This window comes from Hyla sarda, chromosome 1 (assembly GCF_029499605.1).
Source record: "Hyla sarda isolate aHylSar1 chromosome 1, aHylSar1.hap1, whole genome shotgun sequence".
NCBI classification, from domain to species: domain Eukaryota; kingdom Metazoa; phylum Chordata; class Amphibia; order Anura; family Hylidae; genus Hyla; species Hyla sarda.
Genome location: NC_079189.1, coordinates 119,943,441 through 119,961,434, shown reverse-complemented (window position 1 = coordinate 119,961,434; position 17,994 = coordinate 119,943,441). Strand labels below are relative to the sequence as shown.

Here is a 17,994-nt window from a genome sequence, read left to right as displayed (position 1 = left end):
GGGGGTGTGGCATGACATCATGTCTCTGGAGCAGTGCCCAGCACAGAATGCCGGGTGCTGCACGGAGATCACAGGAGTCCCAGCGGCGGGACCCCCGCAATCAGACATCTTATCCCCTATCCTTGGGATAGGGGATAAGATGTCTAAGGCCGGAATACCCTTTTAACCCTTTAAGGACAAGCCCATTTTCACATTAAGGACCAGGCCAATTTTATTTTTGCGTTTTCATTTTTTTCCTCCTTGCCTTCTAAAATCCGTAACTCTTTCATATTTCCATCTACAGACCCATATATGGGCTCGTTTTTTGCGTGACCAATTGTACTTTGTAATGAAACTTCTCATTTTACCATAAAATGTACGGCGAACCCAACAATATTTTTTTATGGAGGAAATTTAAATGAAAACCACAATTTTGCACATTTTGGAGGGTTTCATTTTCACACTGTACAATTTACGGTAAAAATGACGTGTTCTGTGGGTCAATACGATTAAAATGATACCCATGGCTAGATACTTTTATATTTTTGTACCGCTTAAAAAAAATCTAAAACTTTTTGTACAAAATCAGTAATCTAAAATCGCCCTATTTTGACCATCTATTACTTTTACATTTTTCCGTATATAGGGCAGTATGAGGGCTTATTTTTTGCGCCATCATCTGAACTTTTTATAGATACCACAATTGCATATATAAAACTTTCATATAATTTGTTATTATTATTTTTTAGTAAAATGTGACAAAAAAAAGCTGCAATTTTTTTTTAACATTTATTTATTTATTTTTTTACGTTTACGCCGTTCACCGTACGGGATCATTCACATTATATTTTGATAGTTCTGACATTTACGCACACGGCGATACCAGTTATGTTTTATACATTTTTTATTTATTTACGCTTTTTGGGGGGTAAAATGGGAAAAACGGACAATTTTTATTGGGGGAGGGGATTTTTCACTTTTTTTAAAACTTTTTTATTTTTACATTTTTTAACTTTTTTAACACTTTTTATGTCCTCATAGGGGACTATCTATAGCAATCTTTTTATTTTATTTTATTTTTTTTTTACACTTTTTATGTGCCCATATCTATAGCAATCATTTGATTGCTAATACTGTTAAGTGCTATGCATTGGACATAGCACTGATCAGTATTATCGGCTATCTCCTGCTCTGGTCTGCTCGATCTCAGACCAGAGCAGGAGACGCCGGGAGACGGCCGGAGCCAGGTGAGGAGATCTCTCTCCGTCCACCATTACAGATGATTGGATCGCCGCGGCAGCGCTGCGGGCGATCCGAGCATCCATTTTATTATGCGCATTGCCGCAGATTCTTTGGTCTGTACAGATCACGGCATCTGAGGGGTTAATGGCAGACATCCGCGCGATCGCGGATGTCGGCCATTACCGGTGGGTCCCTGGCTACTGATAGCAGCCGGAACCTGCCGTGTATGACGCGAGCACTGCTCTGATGCTCGCGGTCATACACAGGACGTAAATGTAGGTCCTGGTGCGGGAAGTACCTCCAAACCAGGACGTACATTTATGTCTGTGGTCGTTAAGGGGTTAAGACTGCCTATTCATTCATTCATTCATGTATAATGAAGTTGGGAGATGGTCATATAGTATACAAGTACCTGATGCTGACATGTTCACCAATGTGGGGATCCCCGCACTACTCTGCCTCGACGCATGTTTAAAATTTTCATCACAGAGGCCTATGCATAAATAAGGAATGTAAGAGAATGACTACATATGCCTCTTGATGAAGATTTGTTGGGCAGCAGGTATAGGAATTGGTATTGGGACATTTCCACGGCTTGTATTGGCATCGGTGCATTACTAGTTGTTAGGTCTACCTGATTTACTGGGGGGGGGGGGGGGGGGTCACAGCATCAGACTTGGCAAGATCCCAATGCTATTGAGTACAGCCAATGAACAATTGTCACACCATCTTTAAAATTCTGCTCTTTAAGTGTACCTAAACTTTCTGACATATCGGCAAAAGTTATGATCAGTGGAGGGGCGGTTCCTGAGACACCGTTCGGTAGAACAAAGGGACAGAAGACCTTTCCTGAAAACTACATCCCCTCATTTCTGCCCTGCTTTATTTGGTAAGCTGAGCACAGGGAGTACGAAATGCACCAAAGTCTCATAGATCTGTAGGGATCTCAGCAACCTGACCCTCACCGATTAAACCTTCATGTGTCAATAACATCAAAACATTTTTAACTGATAGTAATACATAAAGTGCTTGTTTCCACCACTGAACCCAAAATGTGTTTTCAAGCAATAATCTTGTATGTGAAAGTACACAAATCCTGGATCCTTATTTGTTTAAATTGCTGTTTTTGTATTATTGTATGCTGATTTCATTGGTCATATTATATTTTTACATTTAAGTACAATTCTTCATCTTGTGCCTTCTTTCTTTGAAATTTAAGAGTTGATATGCCCATCATGTCGTTCTACTGCCATCTACTGGTTTCCTGAAGAAATCTCTCATATCCCAAATGAGAATTTATTTTTAACATTAAGCTATTTTTGCGTACGTGTTTAACATGTGAAAAAAATATGTTCCCCTTTGATGAAACAATGTAGCAATGTTTATATATTACCACACTGCAGTGGTTTTCTTATCTCTTGCTGATCAGCTGCACATTCTTGAGGTTAGAGGTTTGGATATCTTGTATGGGTTACTGCTTATTGCTTTCTCTGTCTATAGTTTTACAATTCGAATAGGAGGGATGCTCCAGTTTAACCTGGGACTGTAAGACTCTTCATAAACACTGTATGCTCATCTCAAGCAGTAAATCAAGTGGTTTGATGGCTGACCCTGTAAATAGACAAAGGTTATTTAAAAGTGGACATTTCTTTACAGATCTGAACATCAAGGCAGATATTTTAGAAAACAACCATCAGTCATCTGGATACAGTTCGCTCCTGTACACAGACTCCTCTCCCTCAGCTATCAAATTGAATTATAGCAATCTGACAGAAGACTCAAAGGTAGGAAAGACCTCAAAATGTTGTGTGAATTCCATTCTAGGGCCAAAAGATTGTGCATTAGCGGTGGTAGATTGTCCTTAATGCCTACTATTTAGTCCATTATTTATTAATACAAATAGTAAATCATATGCTAACTAGAAAGCTGAGATATGGGAAAAAGGAGAAATGTGGTGCAAAACTTTAAAGTTTCCCTGTGGCCAGGCTGCAAAAACTAAAAGACAAACATTAACTCACCTTCCTACGTTCCCCCGTTGCACCGGAATCGGTGTTCCGTTCCTCCGGTGCTGCTCGGCTCCTGCTTCTTATCCTCGAAATGTCACACTGCAGTCAGCTTGGGTGGCTCCTTACATGGGCTCAGCCTATCACCCGCCGAGGCGGAACATTGCTGCGAATAAGAAATAAGAAGTGAAAGCTATAAGAACGGAATTTAAAAAAATTACAAAATAGCTTTATTTCTGTTCATCCCCCACACGTCCCCCCCCCCCCCTCCACACACAAAACATCAATTTCCCTGTCGCCATGACAGCAGCACCTGAGAGAGGGACTTCGCCCCGAGGGTTTCCTGGGGACTACATCCACCCAGTTCTTTGCCCCCTTACCTTCGGGCAGCATTTCTCTGCTCCTATAGTGCCTGGCGCACTTTGATCATCCCCCTTCCACTGGGGGTATGGGGATAAGGGAGCTTAGCATGTTGTGGGCCTGGGTTTCATAGTGACCACCCCTTGTTTTACCCTCCTCTAAATAGGTGGGGTACGTGGCTTGGCCCTTTTTTTTTGCTGCGAGCAAACAGCTGAGCTGTGCACTTTTGCAGCCTGGCTCTCTTCCTGTTTCTTGGTTATCTACTGCTGCTCATACAGACTTGGCACTCTCCTCTGTTGGAGGAGTTTATGCAATCATGTATGGCCCGGCGACAGCCAGTCTAGCAGTCTGTTGTTTGGGTCCTGCCATTGCTCTCCTCCTCCCTCGTGCAGTCTCCCTGGAGGGGTTTGTTGCTGCTTCCTTGTCGGTGTCAGTTGCCCTACACTGACACTACAGTCTTCTGGAGTAACCTTCCCTTTTGTTTCCCCCTCTGTTCCTGTCCTGACGGGATGTTGCTTCGGTCCGCTGGGGTTCATGTCTGGTTAGTCTCAGTGTCTTGGACACTATCCTAGTATGCTGTGGCGTGTTTTCTTTTCTAGGTCAGCCCTTCTGGTTCTTTGGACCTTAGGGATGTTTTTGGTCCCTGGCAGGTTAGCTCTACTGCCCTGACTTCTCTGCAGTCCCGTTTGTGGGGCGGTCTTTCTGTACCGCACTTCTTCTTGTCTAGACGTAGAAGTTTGTCACCAGGAGCGTTTCGCGGACGTTGGGTTTACTCACTCTACCGGTGTACGTCTTCCAGGCGACTCGGGAACCTCCGTTTCACGTGTCGGACATGCTGGTTCCCTTTTTGGCCTTATTCCTTCCGTCTCATCCTTCATGGGTTTCGGTCATTCGGATTACTCTACTCGAGCTTCTTTCACCTCCCAGGTGCTCGTGGCGGGCCCCTGTGAAGGTTTTTGGACTGCAGCTGTTCTAGTCATTGATTTTCTGCACCAGGCCTCTCCACAGCCAGTCTCCATCCTTCTTTCTTTTTCCCAGTGTTTTTCTGGTCTCCACCTTCCATAATCACCTTCTGCTCAGGTGTACGCTGCTCTCCCTTGCATTTTTTTCACCCACGTTCTCTTGACTTGGTTGACTCTGGATGGGGTTCTCTTGTTTGTGCCCTTTTCCATTTTTGTTTTCCAGCAGGGTTAGCTCTCTGTCTGGTTCTGTGTTCCTTGGAGTGGATTCCTACCGCCTACCGGAATGGTTCCGGCCCTTCTGGCTTCCTAGTCGACCTTTTCTTGTCTCTTTTTATGGACCATAGCTTTGGAGTCTCTACATAGGACGGTCTCTTCCTTGGCGTCCTAGTCCTTCTCCCATGGACGAGGGTTCTTCCGGGAGCTCTGTTTGTGGGCCTCGGTTGTCTCTGCCCAGGATCTCGTCCGCAGGCCTTATGGTCGAGTAGGTTCGGTCTCTGGACTGATTCCCCTTTTGCTGTTGGTTGTTTTTCCCTCCCTAGTCACCGTAAAATCTCTTTCTCGTAGCCTTCATTGGGGGATACTGCACCCACCCATTTCTTCATTCTTTGTCCGGATATTCTTCTCAGGTTCTTTAATTTTTATCAGGGACTCCCTTCTGGGGTCCTTCGGACATATTTCTTTGTTGGCTTCTCCTATTGCTTGGTGACAAAACTGATTACCTCACTTCCAGTAGTCGGGTTTATCCTGCCAGAGAGGAGCTGCCTTTTTTTTCCTAGTGTCAGCACCTCCTAGTGGCAAGAGCATATACCAATCAGTATAGGTGTCCCCCAATGAAGGCTACAACAAAGAGAGATTTTACGGTGAGTACAAAAAAATCTCCTTTTTGTGCTAGCCCCTCAAATGACAGAGAGAAATCCTTTAATTCCCTAGATGTTAGATGTGTCCTCCAGTATCTTGACTAGAGAGTTTAGAAAATCGAATGCTCTTTTTGTTCAATTTGCAGGTAAAGATAAAGGGAAAAAGGCAAGTAGTAATACTCTGTCTAGGTGGATTAGACATGCTATCAGTCTAGCTTACTCAGTGTCAGGTGTTGCTCCCCCTGTAGGGCTTAGGGCCCATTCAACTAGAGATATAGCTGCCTCTTGGGCAGAGAGGAGAGGTGTTTCTGTAGATCAGATCTTCAGAGCAGTCACCTGGTCTTTACCACATACTTTTTTTCGTCACTACAGGGTGAACGTTGGGACCTCTTCTTCTCTTTCTTTTGGTCACAAAGTCTTGCAATCTGTTATCCCATCCTAATTGGTTATCTCTGACATTTCTCAGGTGATGCTGTCATGGTGACAGAGAAAGCCGGTAATTACTCACCGGTAATTCTGTTTCCCGAGCCATGACAGCACCAGGGCATTCTCACCCTATATTATCGGTGTGTTTTCGTGCACTTGGTGGGTGTTCACTACTTTTGGTGTTTAATTGATATTTAGATATTTTATTGTGAATGTTAATTAAGAAGGCTCTTCTGGTCTCTGAAACTCACTGAGTCCGAGGAGGAGGGTTCTTTTTCTCTTCAGGTTTCCTGTCCCAAGGGTTGGAGTCCCTCCCTCAGGTGGTGCTGTGAGTAATTACCAACTTTTTTGGAGGGTTTTTATTGTGTTAAAGTAGGTAATTTGAAGGTTGGTTGGGGCCTGGGGGGGTATAATTACTAGCATGTGCCGGTTCAGGGGCATGTCGGACGTCACGCTGTTGGTGTGCGTGGCCTTGTCCAGCAGCAACACAGATTGAATCTCGCACCAAGTGGCTCTCTCTGTCGGTGGAGTACTGTGAGTCAGGGCTGCCGCTGCAAGATAGAGCGCAGAGGAGGTGTTACACACTACGGGGGTACACGCTGGCTTGGCCGCAAGTGTATCCGGCACAGTAGGTTCAGGTATTTGCGGGTATGCCGTCGACGCTGCCTGAACTGCATCGCAGTCGGTGTGGATACCCCCCCCCCCCCAGTTCTGCTCACATTAGCAGGACCATCGGCTGGGCCGTCTTGAGATGAGGGATGGTCTGCACGGCAGCATGATAGTCGGCCCTGTGTACTCCCGACTGTTTTTTGGGGGGTCACTTAGTAGTGTTTTTGCCAAGCGATCGGGCAAGTGTTTGTCATTTGTAATTTCCCAATCAGCAGGACACGAGAGCTGGGCGGTCTCAGGGAACGGAGTGGGCGGATAGCATGGACATGGGCCGCATCAGTGTCTCTTAGGCACTAAGTCAGCGCATGATGGTAGTCGCGCCCCTTTGGTACCACGCTCTGGTATGCATAGCGCTCCTGAGCCCATCACCACAGTGAGGAGCATCTACTAATCCACCCCCTCACACAGAGATTTTCGGTGCTACTGTTCACATGGTGTTGTCACTATATGTGGTTACAGGTTCCATATGGCATATTTCTGTGTAGCAAGCACTGATAAGTGCTGTGGGGAATACTATTAGTTGTAGTCTTTTTTTGGTAGTAGCTTGCACCCAGCCAATGTTTGTTTCCTTCCAGTGTATCTCTTCTACGTGTACAGTGCAGTAGGTTATGTTTACGCCTTTACAGTAGTACATACTTATGTCACAGCATTTCATGCTTTTGTTTAACAATACAGTATTTTCTTTTAGTATAATACGCTTAAGTTTCCCGTAAAGTGTAACACGTTTATGTTCCTGTATAGTAGAACACGTTCATGTTTCCCGTACAGTTTTACACGATTATGTTTCACATACGGCAGGGATGTGGAATTCCTATCGCCCGACGCACGGTACATGCAGTTCTGGGCCGCCGGGCAGGTGAATTTTTCCGGCCCTTAGCCCTGCTTCGGGCAAGCAGGGCCAGACCTGACAAGCGCAGTTGCACTCACAGAGGAGTATGGAGCAGGCTTCGGATTCGTGCCCGCTCCATACCCTGCAGCCCCCAGCTGTTTTCTGTAGCCATGGGCAGCCGCTAATAGCCAGCATGCAGCGATCGCCACAGCTGGCTATTAACCCTTTAGATCGCTGCTGTCAAAGCGGACAGCACGTCTAAAGGGACATGTGAATGCTCCCTGGTGTGCTAGTGTGGTGGATTGCCCCCCCCCCCCCCCCCCCCCCGCAGCGTGCTTGGGGGAGATCCACTATTGAGGTAGCCGGAGGCCTTACCTCTGCTTCCCTGGTGTCTGTGGCTCTGTCATTGATAGAGCCTAGTCCAGCCAGGCTCTATCAATGGATCGCAGAGCACACAGATCAATGGAGTTTAATAGAACTCTATTGATCTGTATGAGGAATCTAATGATTTCTCCTAAAAAAAAAAAAAAAAAAAAAGTAATAAAGTGTAAAAAAAAAAAAAAAAAAGGTTTTAATAAAAGTTTAAAAGACACACATTAACCCCTTCCATGTTAAAAGTTCAAATCACCCCCTTTTCCTATATAAAAACATGTAAACATAATAAAAATAAACATTTAGCATCACTGCGTGTGTAATTGTACGAACTATTAAAATATAATATTATGTATCCCATATGGTAAATATCCCAGGAAAAAAAAGTTAAAAAGCGATTTAAAAAGTCAGATCAATACAAAAATGGTACCGATACAAATTATGGTGCAAAAAAAGAGCCCTCATACAGCCTGGTATGCGGAAATTATTTTTTTACAAAAAGGTACAGGGGTCAAAAAAATGGCAATTAAAAAAATTCGAAAAAGTTCAGATTTTTTTTTTTAGTTAGTAAATTATGATGGAAACTATAAAAATCTGGTATTGCTGTAATCAGGCTGGTCTAGTATCAAAACAACATGTTAGCTCAACCACAAGGTAAATGGTGTAGAAAAGAAAACCACCAAATTTGCTAAAATATCTTTTACAGTTTCACTTCATCGATTATATATATAATTTTTTATTTTGGGGGGGTGGGGAGGTTCGGAGAATGTTATTTAAAAATTAAAAGGTATCATTATAGCAGGTAGTTATAAAAATTAAGAGGAGGAAAAAATTAGTGTAAAAGCGAAAATTGGTCTGGGCAAGTGGATCGTCATGAGGGACAAGTAGATTTTGCTCCGTTTTAGTAGTTCTTTATTAAATTTCCACACCCCTGATACGGTATAACATCTTTAAGTTCCTGTATAGTGTAACACACGTGACCCATACAGTGTATTTCGCATGTGCTCCCATATAGTGTACGCTTATGTTTCCTGTATAATTGAATACATTCATGTTTTCCGAACAGTACAACACGCTTATGTTTCCCATACAGCATAACATGCTTATGTTTACTGTATAATAGAATACTTAATTTTTTCTGTACAGCATAACACGCTTATGTTTACTGTATAATAGAATACATAATTTTTTCTGTACAGCATAACACGCTTATGTTTACTGTATAATAGAATACATAATGTTTCCTGTACAGTATAACATTCTTATGTTTCCCGTACAGTATAACATTCTTATGTTTCCCGTACAGTATAACACGCTTAGGTTCCTTTGTAGTGGTACACGCTTATGGTTCCCATACAGTATAATACGCATGTCTCCCGTATAGTAGAACACGCTTTTGTTTCCCGTACGGTATAACACGCTTATGTCTCCTGTATATGTTTCCCGTACAATACAGCACGCTCCGGTTTCCCGTAAGTATGACACTCTTATGGGTCCAGCATAGTAATACACTCTTATGTGTCCAGTATAGTACAACACGTTTGTGTTCCCGTACAGTATAACTTGCTAATGTTTCCCATTCAGTATAACACGCATGGTTTTCTTTTTCAGTATAACACACTCATGTTTCACACTTAGTACTACACGTTTCCCGTTCAGTAAATCATGTTTATGTTTCCCGTTCAGTATAACATCCTTATGTTTCCGGTGCAGTATAACACACTCATGTTTCCCATTCAGTATAACAAGCTCATGTTTCCTGTACAGTAGAACATGCTCATGTTTTATACGTTGTAATACGGGTATATTTTTACCTTACAGAGTAAACACGTTTGTATATTTTTCCATACAGTATAACAAATTAAGATTTCCATACCGTATAACATTCTCGGGTTTCCATACAGGATCATGCGCTTGTGTTTTTCTTTCGGTATAACACGCTCGTGTTCCATATGGTAGTTCACGCTTAGGTTTCCATACGGTATAACACGCTCTTGTTCCCATACGGTGTAATGAGCATATTTCATGTTATGATCTAACAAGCTTATGTCATTCATACAGTACTGAGCTTATGTTCCATTGGTTTTGTGATTACACATGTGTTACTTAGCATTGTTAGAGTAGTTACTGTGTATCTTACGATGGTATTACTACCTTGTGTCAGGGTGGGTTCACACTATGTTTTCTCCCATACGGCAAGGGGGAGCTAAAAACTCGCGCTCCCGTATGTCACCGTATGCGCTCCCGTATGTCATTCATTTCAATGAGCCGGCCGGAGTGAAACGTTCAGTCCGGTCGGCTCATTTTTGCGCCGTATGCGCTTTTACAACCGGACCTAAAACTGTGGTCAACCATGGTTTGAGGTCCGGTTGTAAAAGCGCATACAGCGCAAAAATGAGCCGACCGGACCGAACGTTTCACTCCGGTCGGCTCATTGAAATGAATGACATACGGGAGCGCATACGGTTACATACGGGAGCGCGAGGTTTTAGCTCCCCCCTGCCGTATGCGCTCCCGTATGGGAGAAAACGTAGTGTGAACCCAGCCTCACTGTAGTATTACTGCTTTTTTCTGCTATAGCAGTCTTGCTGCGCATATGTTTCTATGGTATTGGGACTACGCTTACGTTGCCATAGCATTGTTACCACACGTCACTGTAGCATTATTAGTTGCACATAAGCTACTATAGCTTTGGTAAGCGTGGTACTATTGCTTTGTTGCTATAACATTTCTTTCATGCATATATTACCATTGGTTCATTTATATGCTCAGGTTAACACTGCTTTACGCAGGGCCTACAGATTTGTTGCTTCGTAGTCTTTACTACTTATTTAGTTTTGTTACCACACTTTTAGTACAGGCTTTTGTCACACATCTGACTAGAGTTGGTCACTGTGGTGTTACTATAGCGTTTTGTTAATATGACATTGTCATTTGGCATTACTATGTTTTACTACAACTTTTTTACCACGCACATGGGAGTATAGGGTTTTGTTATCATAGTGTTTTTTTCCATAGAGTTTGTTACCAAATTGTTTGTTCAGTTAGTTTGCTTAACATAGTGTTTACTATAGTGTTTTGGTTACTGAAAGTTTTTTGCAAAAGTAAAAAAAAAAAAGAAAAAAAATAATAATTTCATTATGCGTACGTTATTTTTGGTTATGGCGATGTTTGCGTTATCATTGCATGTCTCTAGGTATGTTGTTATTTGTTGCCGTTATGTAGGCATCATCAGGGTTGTCACTTTGGGCATGGAGCAATGCTTATCAACATGTGTTTTAGTTTGTCACCACATCTTATCATAGCCCTGGCACTATTCATACGTGGTTATAGCTTATCATTGAGCTCACGTTATATAGTTATCACGCACACGTTGTCATAGTTGGTAATGTGTATACATTATCATAGCTCAATGTTTCACACGTTCTCATAGTTTGTCATTTCGCACACATTATTCATAGCTTGTCACTAGGATAATGTCATGATAATTTCATCATGCATATGTTATCATAGCTTGTTACTACATATCATAGCTTGTCATTTTGTTAGTTTTCACCATGTTTCTTAGTTATAGCTTGCATCTACGCATACTTCAGTCTGTATGCAGTTGTAGCCCTCACTCTGCATGTTACTATGACAAATTTCCACTTGCTCACATTTTTCATAACTTGGTTATTATAGATTGGTTACTGTGACACTATTTGCTACAGCTTCATTGCTTGGGTAGCCTTGTCGGTGGGTCCTCTATGGGTGTTATGCCTAATCTTGTTTTACGCATACATTATTTTTCCTAGCATTTTCTGGCACATACGTTACAGGTGTTAGTATGGTATTGTGCATACTTGTTATGGTATCATGATAGTGTACGCTTACATTAAGTATATTATTTTACTCCTGATCTTACATTTATGTTACGAGGAGGTCATGTTACGTTACTATACCATTGTTATAGTGTTTTACTTTAAGCTATCTTAGTTTTGCGCACGGTATGTTAGCATTCATATATTGTCGCGATTACATTTTGGTAGCTTTGTCGATAAAGTCTTTCTGTCATATGGAAAGGTATTTCATGCATACACGAATTACGCAGGTGACCGTGCAGTCATTTGCTGTATTGTTTTAAGTGGTTTCCCTTAGTGGGGGCAAACATTACTACATGCTGGCCACAGGCTTATCTCCCCACACACGTCTGGGATACCTAGCAAGTGTCACCCCTCCTTAATTAGCATCTTGTCATTTCTATTATTGCTGCATATTAGTTATTATGGTGTTATGACTATTTATGTTATCTCTTATGTTTTGCACCTATGAGTTAACATGGTTACGCTTGTGTTCCATTGGCGTTTGGGCTTTGCAAATAAGCTAGTAGGGGTACATGCACTAGATAGCTTTGTTTTTCCCTGGTTTTGGTGTCTGGTACGTTTGTTACTTTAGTTTTGGTTGCTGCATTGACATTTATAACATTTACATGCATAATTTGCTCTAGTCAGGGCATTGGCTAAGCAAGTAGTGTCACTACGCATCACTCTGCCTTAGTGTTGTTCTTTTACACTTTTTAGCTCCGATTCATATGTTTCATCATGTTAGTTTTGTTGAAGGCACAACAAATGTTTTTTTTATAGCTTGGTTACGGTGGCGCCATTAGCATTGGTACCATTTAGCTTACGCTTGCATTATGACAGGTTCGTTAGTTCCAGCATCGGCGCAACCTTACAGGGTAGTCACAGCGCATAACGGTCATAAGCATCATGCACATATGCTCATTATCAACCTATTGGTCATGACAGGTTGTTAGTATTCTCAGCTTGCCTGCCTCATCTGCAGGGGAAGACATTATTAAGGCTATTGTTTCGGACACTTTTTTTCCAGAGCAAAAGCAGCAGGACACAAAGGGGGGTGTATACCTGTCATGCCTGACACGTTTTCAGGTGGGATATAGCGCTCTGTTATTGTTGCCGACACGTTTTCTGAACAATAGCATCACTACACATAGACAGTTGTATACCTGTTATGCCTGTCACGCTTTCAGGTGGGATGCACTGCATAGTCGTATGTTCTGACACGTTTTTCAGGACATGACTGCCATGTTTTCACAAATTTTCTCATCTGCAGGTGACATATTCACGCATGGTGACATGGTTCAGTTAGTCATTTCTTCCATATTTATAGTCACTTTGACTTTTTTTTTCTCTGTCGTGCTTTTGAGGTTTCTCTGCATTATGATTCATGTAGACAGCATACTCCTCTAATGTTCTATTTCTCATGACGCTTGGGTTGCTTATTATTATGGTCTTTCTTTCCCTACGGTTTGTCAGGTTTTGGCCCATCTTTATAGAAGCATCATACAATGATTATTGAGAGTTGGTTCATGCGGTACAGTGAGGTAGGGAACCTGTTTGTTCAGTTCATCCCGCAGGTGATACAGTGGAAATGCACTTGGTGTTTAGTGGGTAGCAATGGCATCTGGCGAGTTAGATCCAATGGCAGGGGTGTCCTCAGTTCTACTGGGAATTCACTGAGGGTGGTTTGTGGGCCATGGCCTGTGGGCTTGGTTGGTTGCTGATGCCCTGGTTCTTATGTCAAGGGGATATAACATACTACTTCCCTAGGTATGCTGTTTTTTCCCTCTTAATGTGTACATCCGATGGCGGCCTGCATGTTTAGCTGCAGATTAGGTGAGGTAGGTTTATGTTTCTTGCATCCTTGGATGCAGGTTAACATGTTATTATATTGCAGAGAGAATTCTATAAAACAAAACCCTAAGAAAATGCTGGAATTGCTGTCTGTCTTCTACTTCTCCATACTACTCAACCCTCATACTATTAACCTCTTTCCGACATTGGATAATACTGTGTGACAGGGCTGCCAAGGCCTTAGTGCACTGTGATGTACATTTACATTATGGCAGTGCAGAGGGTCTATGAAATGAGCTCAGGAGCTGAGATCACTTCATAGATGGTGAGTGACAGCTGCTATCTTATAGCAGCCAGCATTCCCAGCCAAAGACCAATATCAGCTGTCAGTGTCATAACTCAACTCCTTAAGTGCCACGATCAATAGCGATTGCGGCATGTGAGATATTGAATGATAGGAACTGTTGGGTGCCCGATCGAAACCTCAGCAACAAGTGTGCCGATCGATTTCCATTGCAGCCAGAGGCCTTCACTAGACCTCCGTACCTGCCACTCTATCTACTAATGTTGTCTGCCTCAGGCAGACTCTATTAGCAAATTGCAGATCTAATTGAATATTGCTATGCAGTAGCATAGTATTAATCAGTATAAGAAATCTACTTATTAATTAATGATTACTTATGGAAGTCTGCTAAAAAGTGTTAAAAATTTAAAATATAAAAAGCCCTTTACCTAAAAATTCTAATCATCCCTCTTTTTTTTAATTATTTAAATAAAAACATGAAATAAATATAAGCTTATTTCGTATTGGCACATGAGGGATTGCCTGACCTATTAAATCAGTGTTTCCCAAAGGCGGTCCTCTAGCACCCCCAACAGGTCATGTTTTCAGGATTTCCTTAGTCTTTCACAGGTGATATAACTGTGGTGATGCCTGATTCACTGACCATAATTATATCCCCTGTGAAAGACTAAGGAAATCCAGAAAACATGACATGTTGGAGGTGCTTGAGGACTGTGTTTGGGAAACACTGTATTAAATATAACATTATTGTCCCTTACAGTGTAAACAGGGGAAAAAATTCTCCTCTATTGACCCGCATGATAAAGTGCACTGTGTAAAAACAAAACCCTCCAAAAGCTGCAAATTGGTGTGTGGGGCTGTGGTTCCACTAAAAAGTGATCTAATCCCTGTTCTTTCTGTTCCGAGCCCTGCCAACCAAACAGCCTTTGAAAAATTGGGGAAGAAATGATGGTGCTTTTTTATATGCTTTTTCTCCTGCTGACCTTGGTGGGAATGAAAACCACATATAGAGTACCAGTTTTTTCAGGAAAAATTGCATAAAAACGTTTGGGATGCTGATTCCTATTATGTAAATGAAAAAATGATAGGGTAATTGTTGCATCAGTCAGAGTTGAGGTCGCGAGTCAGATGTTAGGGTCGTAGTCATAGCCTGATATTAGTGATTATACTAGTCAGGTCAAGTTTCCAAAGTCATAGTTTGGTATTAGCAATTTACAACCACATACACATGTTGCCTTATGCAGTCCAAATATGTAACAAAACTATATATTCTACATATTATTATAGACTATTGGGGAGATTTATGAAAATTTGTGTAGAGAAAGAGTGGTGCAGTTGCCTATAACAACCAGTCAGATCGCTTATTTTATTTCTCAGGCTTTTTTAAAAATGAAAGAAGCGATCTGTTTACTATGGGCAACTGCACCACTTTTCCTCTATTAGGAAAAAAATATAATTACATGGGCCATTTCTGTGTCAGTGATCAATCGGGCATCTGGGAGTCAGTGATCAGTTGGGCATATGGGTAAGAAGTCAGATTTCATAGTCATAAGTCATATGTCAGAGTGATTTGTCTTAAACCTTGAGTATTATGTTCTACTGACATTTGAGTATGCTGTAGTATGGACATTGTACAGAATTGTTTATCGGTTAGAGTTGGTATCAGAGTCTGAGGTTAGAGTCTATATCAGGGTTGGGGGGTCAGGCTCGGGATCATTTAGGGATCTCGGTCAAAGTTTGGATCCATCAGGTGTTGGGGTTTGGAGTAAGGGGTCAAAATCAAATATAATCAGATGTCAGCACATAAAATAAAGAAATGTGTCTCAAACTTACAATAATTCGATGTTGGACACTGACAGCTTCATATATACGTAGTATGGAGTCAGGTTCAGGGACTAGTATCGAGTCTTGGGTCAGAATCGCATGTCTGGGTATCTATTTGATCTCAAACAAATTTATCATGTCTGGGTACTGTATATACATATATGTATCTGGTGCATTAGGTTTTATGTAGATATCTTAATAAGCTGATCGGTGGGGGTCCCGCCACTTTCTTTCTCTATATGGCTTCTGAACATTGCAGACTCAAAGCTCTGTGCTAGGCGGAGTGGGCAGGGATAAATAAACAATGTAAAAACCCAAACTATATTCTTTTACCTGTTACAGCCAATCACAGCTCAGCTTTAATATCTTAACAAGCTGTAGTTATATGGAAGCTGAGCGGTGATTGGTTGTTATTGGCATAATCAGACGGTTTGGGGAGATTTATCAAAACCTGTGCAAAGGAAAAGTTGCCCATAGCAAGCTATCCGATAGTTTTTTTTTCATTTTGCAGAGGCCTTGTTAAAGATGAAAGAAGCGAGCGGATTGGTTGCTATGGGCAACTAGGCAACTTTTTCCTGTGAACAGGTTTTGATAAATCGACCCCTTTGAGTTTTCAAAGTCTATTTATTCTCCCCCATTGTTCAGAAACCAATCAGCTTTTTGGGGTAACTTATCTTGTTGGCCGAATACCCCTTTAAGTGCAAATTAAACTACCCCTTTTTGTGTATTTTTCTTTAGCTAGAGCATGTATCGGTCATTTTGTTTTTAACATGTAAAATAATAGCTGTATTTGTGTCCACAGGAAAGCACAAAACAGAGAATGGATAGATTAACAAAAATGTGAGTAATCAAAAATAACTTCATGTTATCATAGTATTGTGTGTACACAAGATTTATTATAGTTAGAATATGCCATGCCATATATTAGAAATGATTGCACAGCATAACTTACCATGTGCACATTTGCACTTGGTAGGAGAGAAGCTAGTCATATAACATAACATATTGGAACCGTTCCAGTATAGCAGGTTGATATATGGCTGGGCGGTATGACCAAATATGTGTATCACGGTATTTTTGTTTACTTACGGCGGTTCCACGGTATATAACGGTATTTTCACCCTCCCCCAAAGCATGTGACCCGCCAGCGCTGTTCCAGCGCCCGTCGGCCCCCAACAAAGAGGAGGAGGGCAGTGCTTGACATATGTGAGTAGTACCTCGCTGGGCTGATCATTAATTGGGGGGTAGCAGAACAGCGCTGGTGGGTAACATAGGATTAGTTCCCGATGCGCTGCGCTGGGCTAATAATACATTCCCGAGGGGGAGGGGCCCAACAGGTATTGCGGTATAGGGGAAAATTAATATCGTGCAGCCCAAAAAATTCGGTATGAACCTGTATACCGACCAGCCCTAGGTTGATGTAGCCATTTTAGATCAGCACCACCATGTGATTTATCCATCCATGTTTTGTTTGTGCCACATGAACAATAACACAATTCCTTTCTCCATTCCTTTTTAGGTTGGAAGAAACCTCGAGACTTCTGAAGTTTTCTAGTAGCTCATAGCATTGTGGAATTTCCTTTTTCTTAGAGCTATGTATATCATAATTATTATTTTTTTTTTTTTGGAAATGTGTAAAATAAAGAATTTTCTACATAGTAACATCATTCCTGTCCCTTTTATAAAATTTCTGCTTCGTGACATTTTTATGTCTCTGTATCACATATCAGGTCATAGTTTGCATCCCGTTCACACACAGCCCGCCTCTGATTTTTATTATTCATGGTTGTTGACAACTGGCCATCTGTCCTTCTGTACAGGTTGTAATGAGAAAAAAAAAGTGAAACTTCTGTAACTTAAATAGAAACAAAATTTGAAATATATTGAACATTTATGAAATATCCAGTGCATGTTATTTTCTCACCTTGTCCATATGTCGCACAACTTTATTAACTTTTGTATCTATGTATTATTTGATAAAGATGGAGCAGGGAAATACGTGTCACGTTCTGAATAAGTAACTTTATATATTTATGAAAGTGTGTTTAGAAAGAAGGGGTTAACACTACAGGTTGTGTATTGTTTTTTTTTTTTTTTACATTACAATGCTGTGATAAAGTATTTGTCCCCTTGCTGATTTCTTCAATCTTTGCATATTCGTCACATTTGAATGTTTCCGATCACCAAACTACTATTAATATTAGACATGTTACCCAAATAAATATAAAATGTTGTTTTAAATCGTGATTTCCTTTATTGAAAGAAAAAATAATGTTCAGCCCTAAATAAACCTTCTTTTTCTTCCTTCTAATAGGATTAATTTGTATTAAATATCTTATATACAGCATAAATAACATGTTCCATACTGACATAAACAAATAAAAAGAGCAGTAAAAATTCTGCATGAAAAGCGTAACATTTTATGTAATACTGTATTTTAAGTCTGGCATGTTTAGGACTAATATTTCATGCAAATAGATAAGCGGGATAAGTATGCTTGTAATGCCTGCGTGTGTTTTCTAGAAGGAATGTGA

The 17,994-nt window shown here is 41.2% G+C and overlaps 1 protein-coding gene across 4 annotated transcripts in view; it reads left to right on the top strand.

The window, feature by feature from the left end:
* The window catches only part of CEP44 (centrosomal protein 44), a 49,536-nt gene extending 31,758 nt beyond the window's left edge, over positions 1-17,778 (top strand). For 2 of the 4 annotated variants that reach the window (XM_056560725.1, XM_056560723.1), the window contains exons 9-11: positions 2,878-3,005; positions 16,263-16,300; positions 16,980-17,773. In XM_056560725.1, the coding sequence (XP_056416700.1) occupies positions 2,878-3,005; positions 16,263-16,300; positions 16,980-17,025 (212 nt within the window). In that variant the 3' untranslated portion in view covers positions 17,026-17,773. Of the gene's footprint in view, positions 1-2,877; positions 3,006-16,262; positions 16,301-16,979 lie in introns of all 4 variants that reach the window. The other 2 variants (XM_056560740.1, XM_056560731.1) reach the window with 2 other exon arrangements.
* Positions 17,779-17,994: the final 216 nt, after the last annotated feature.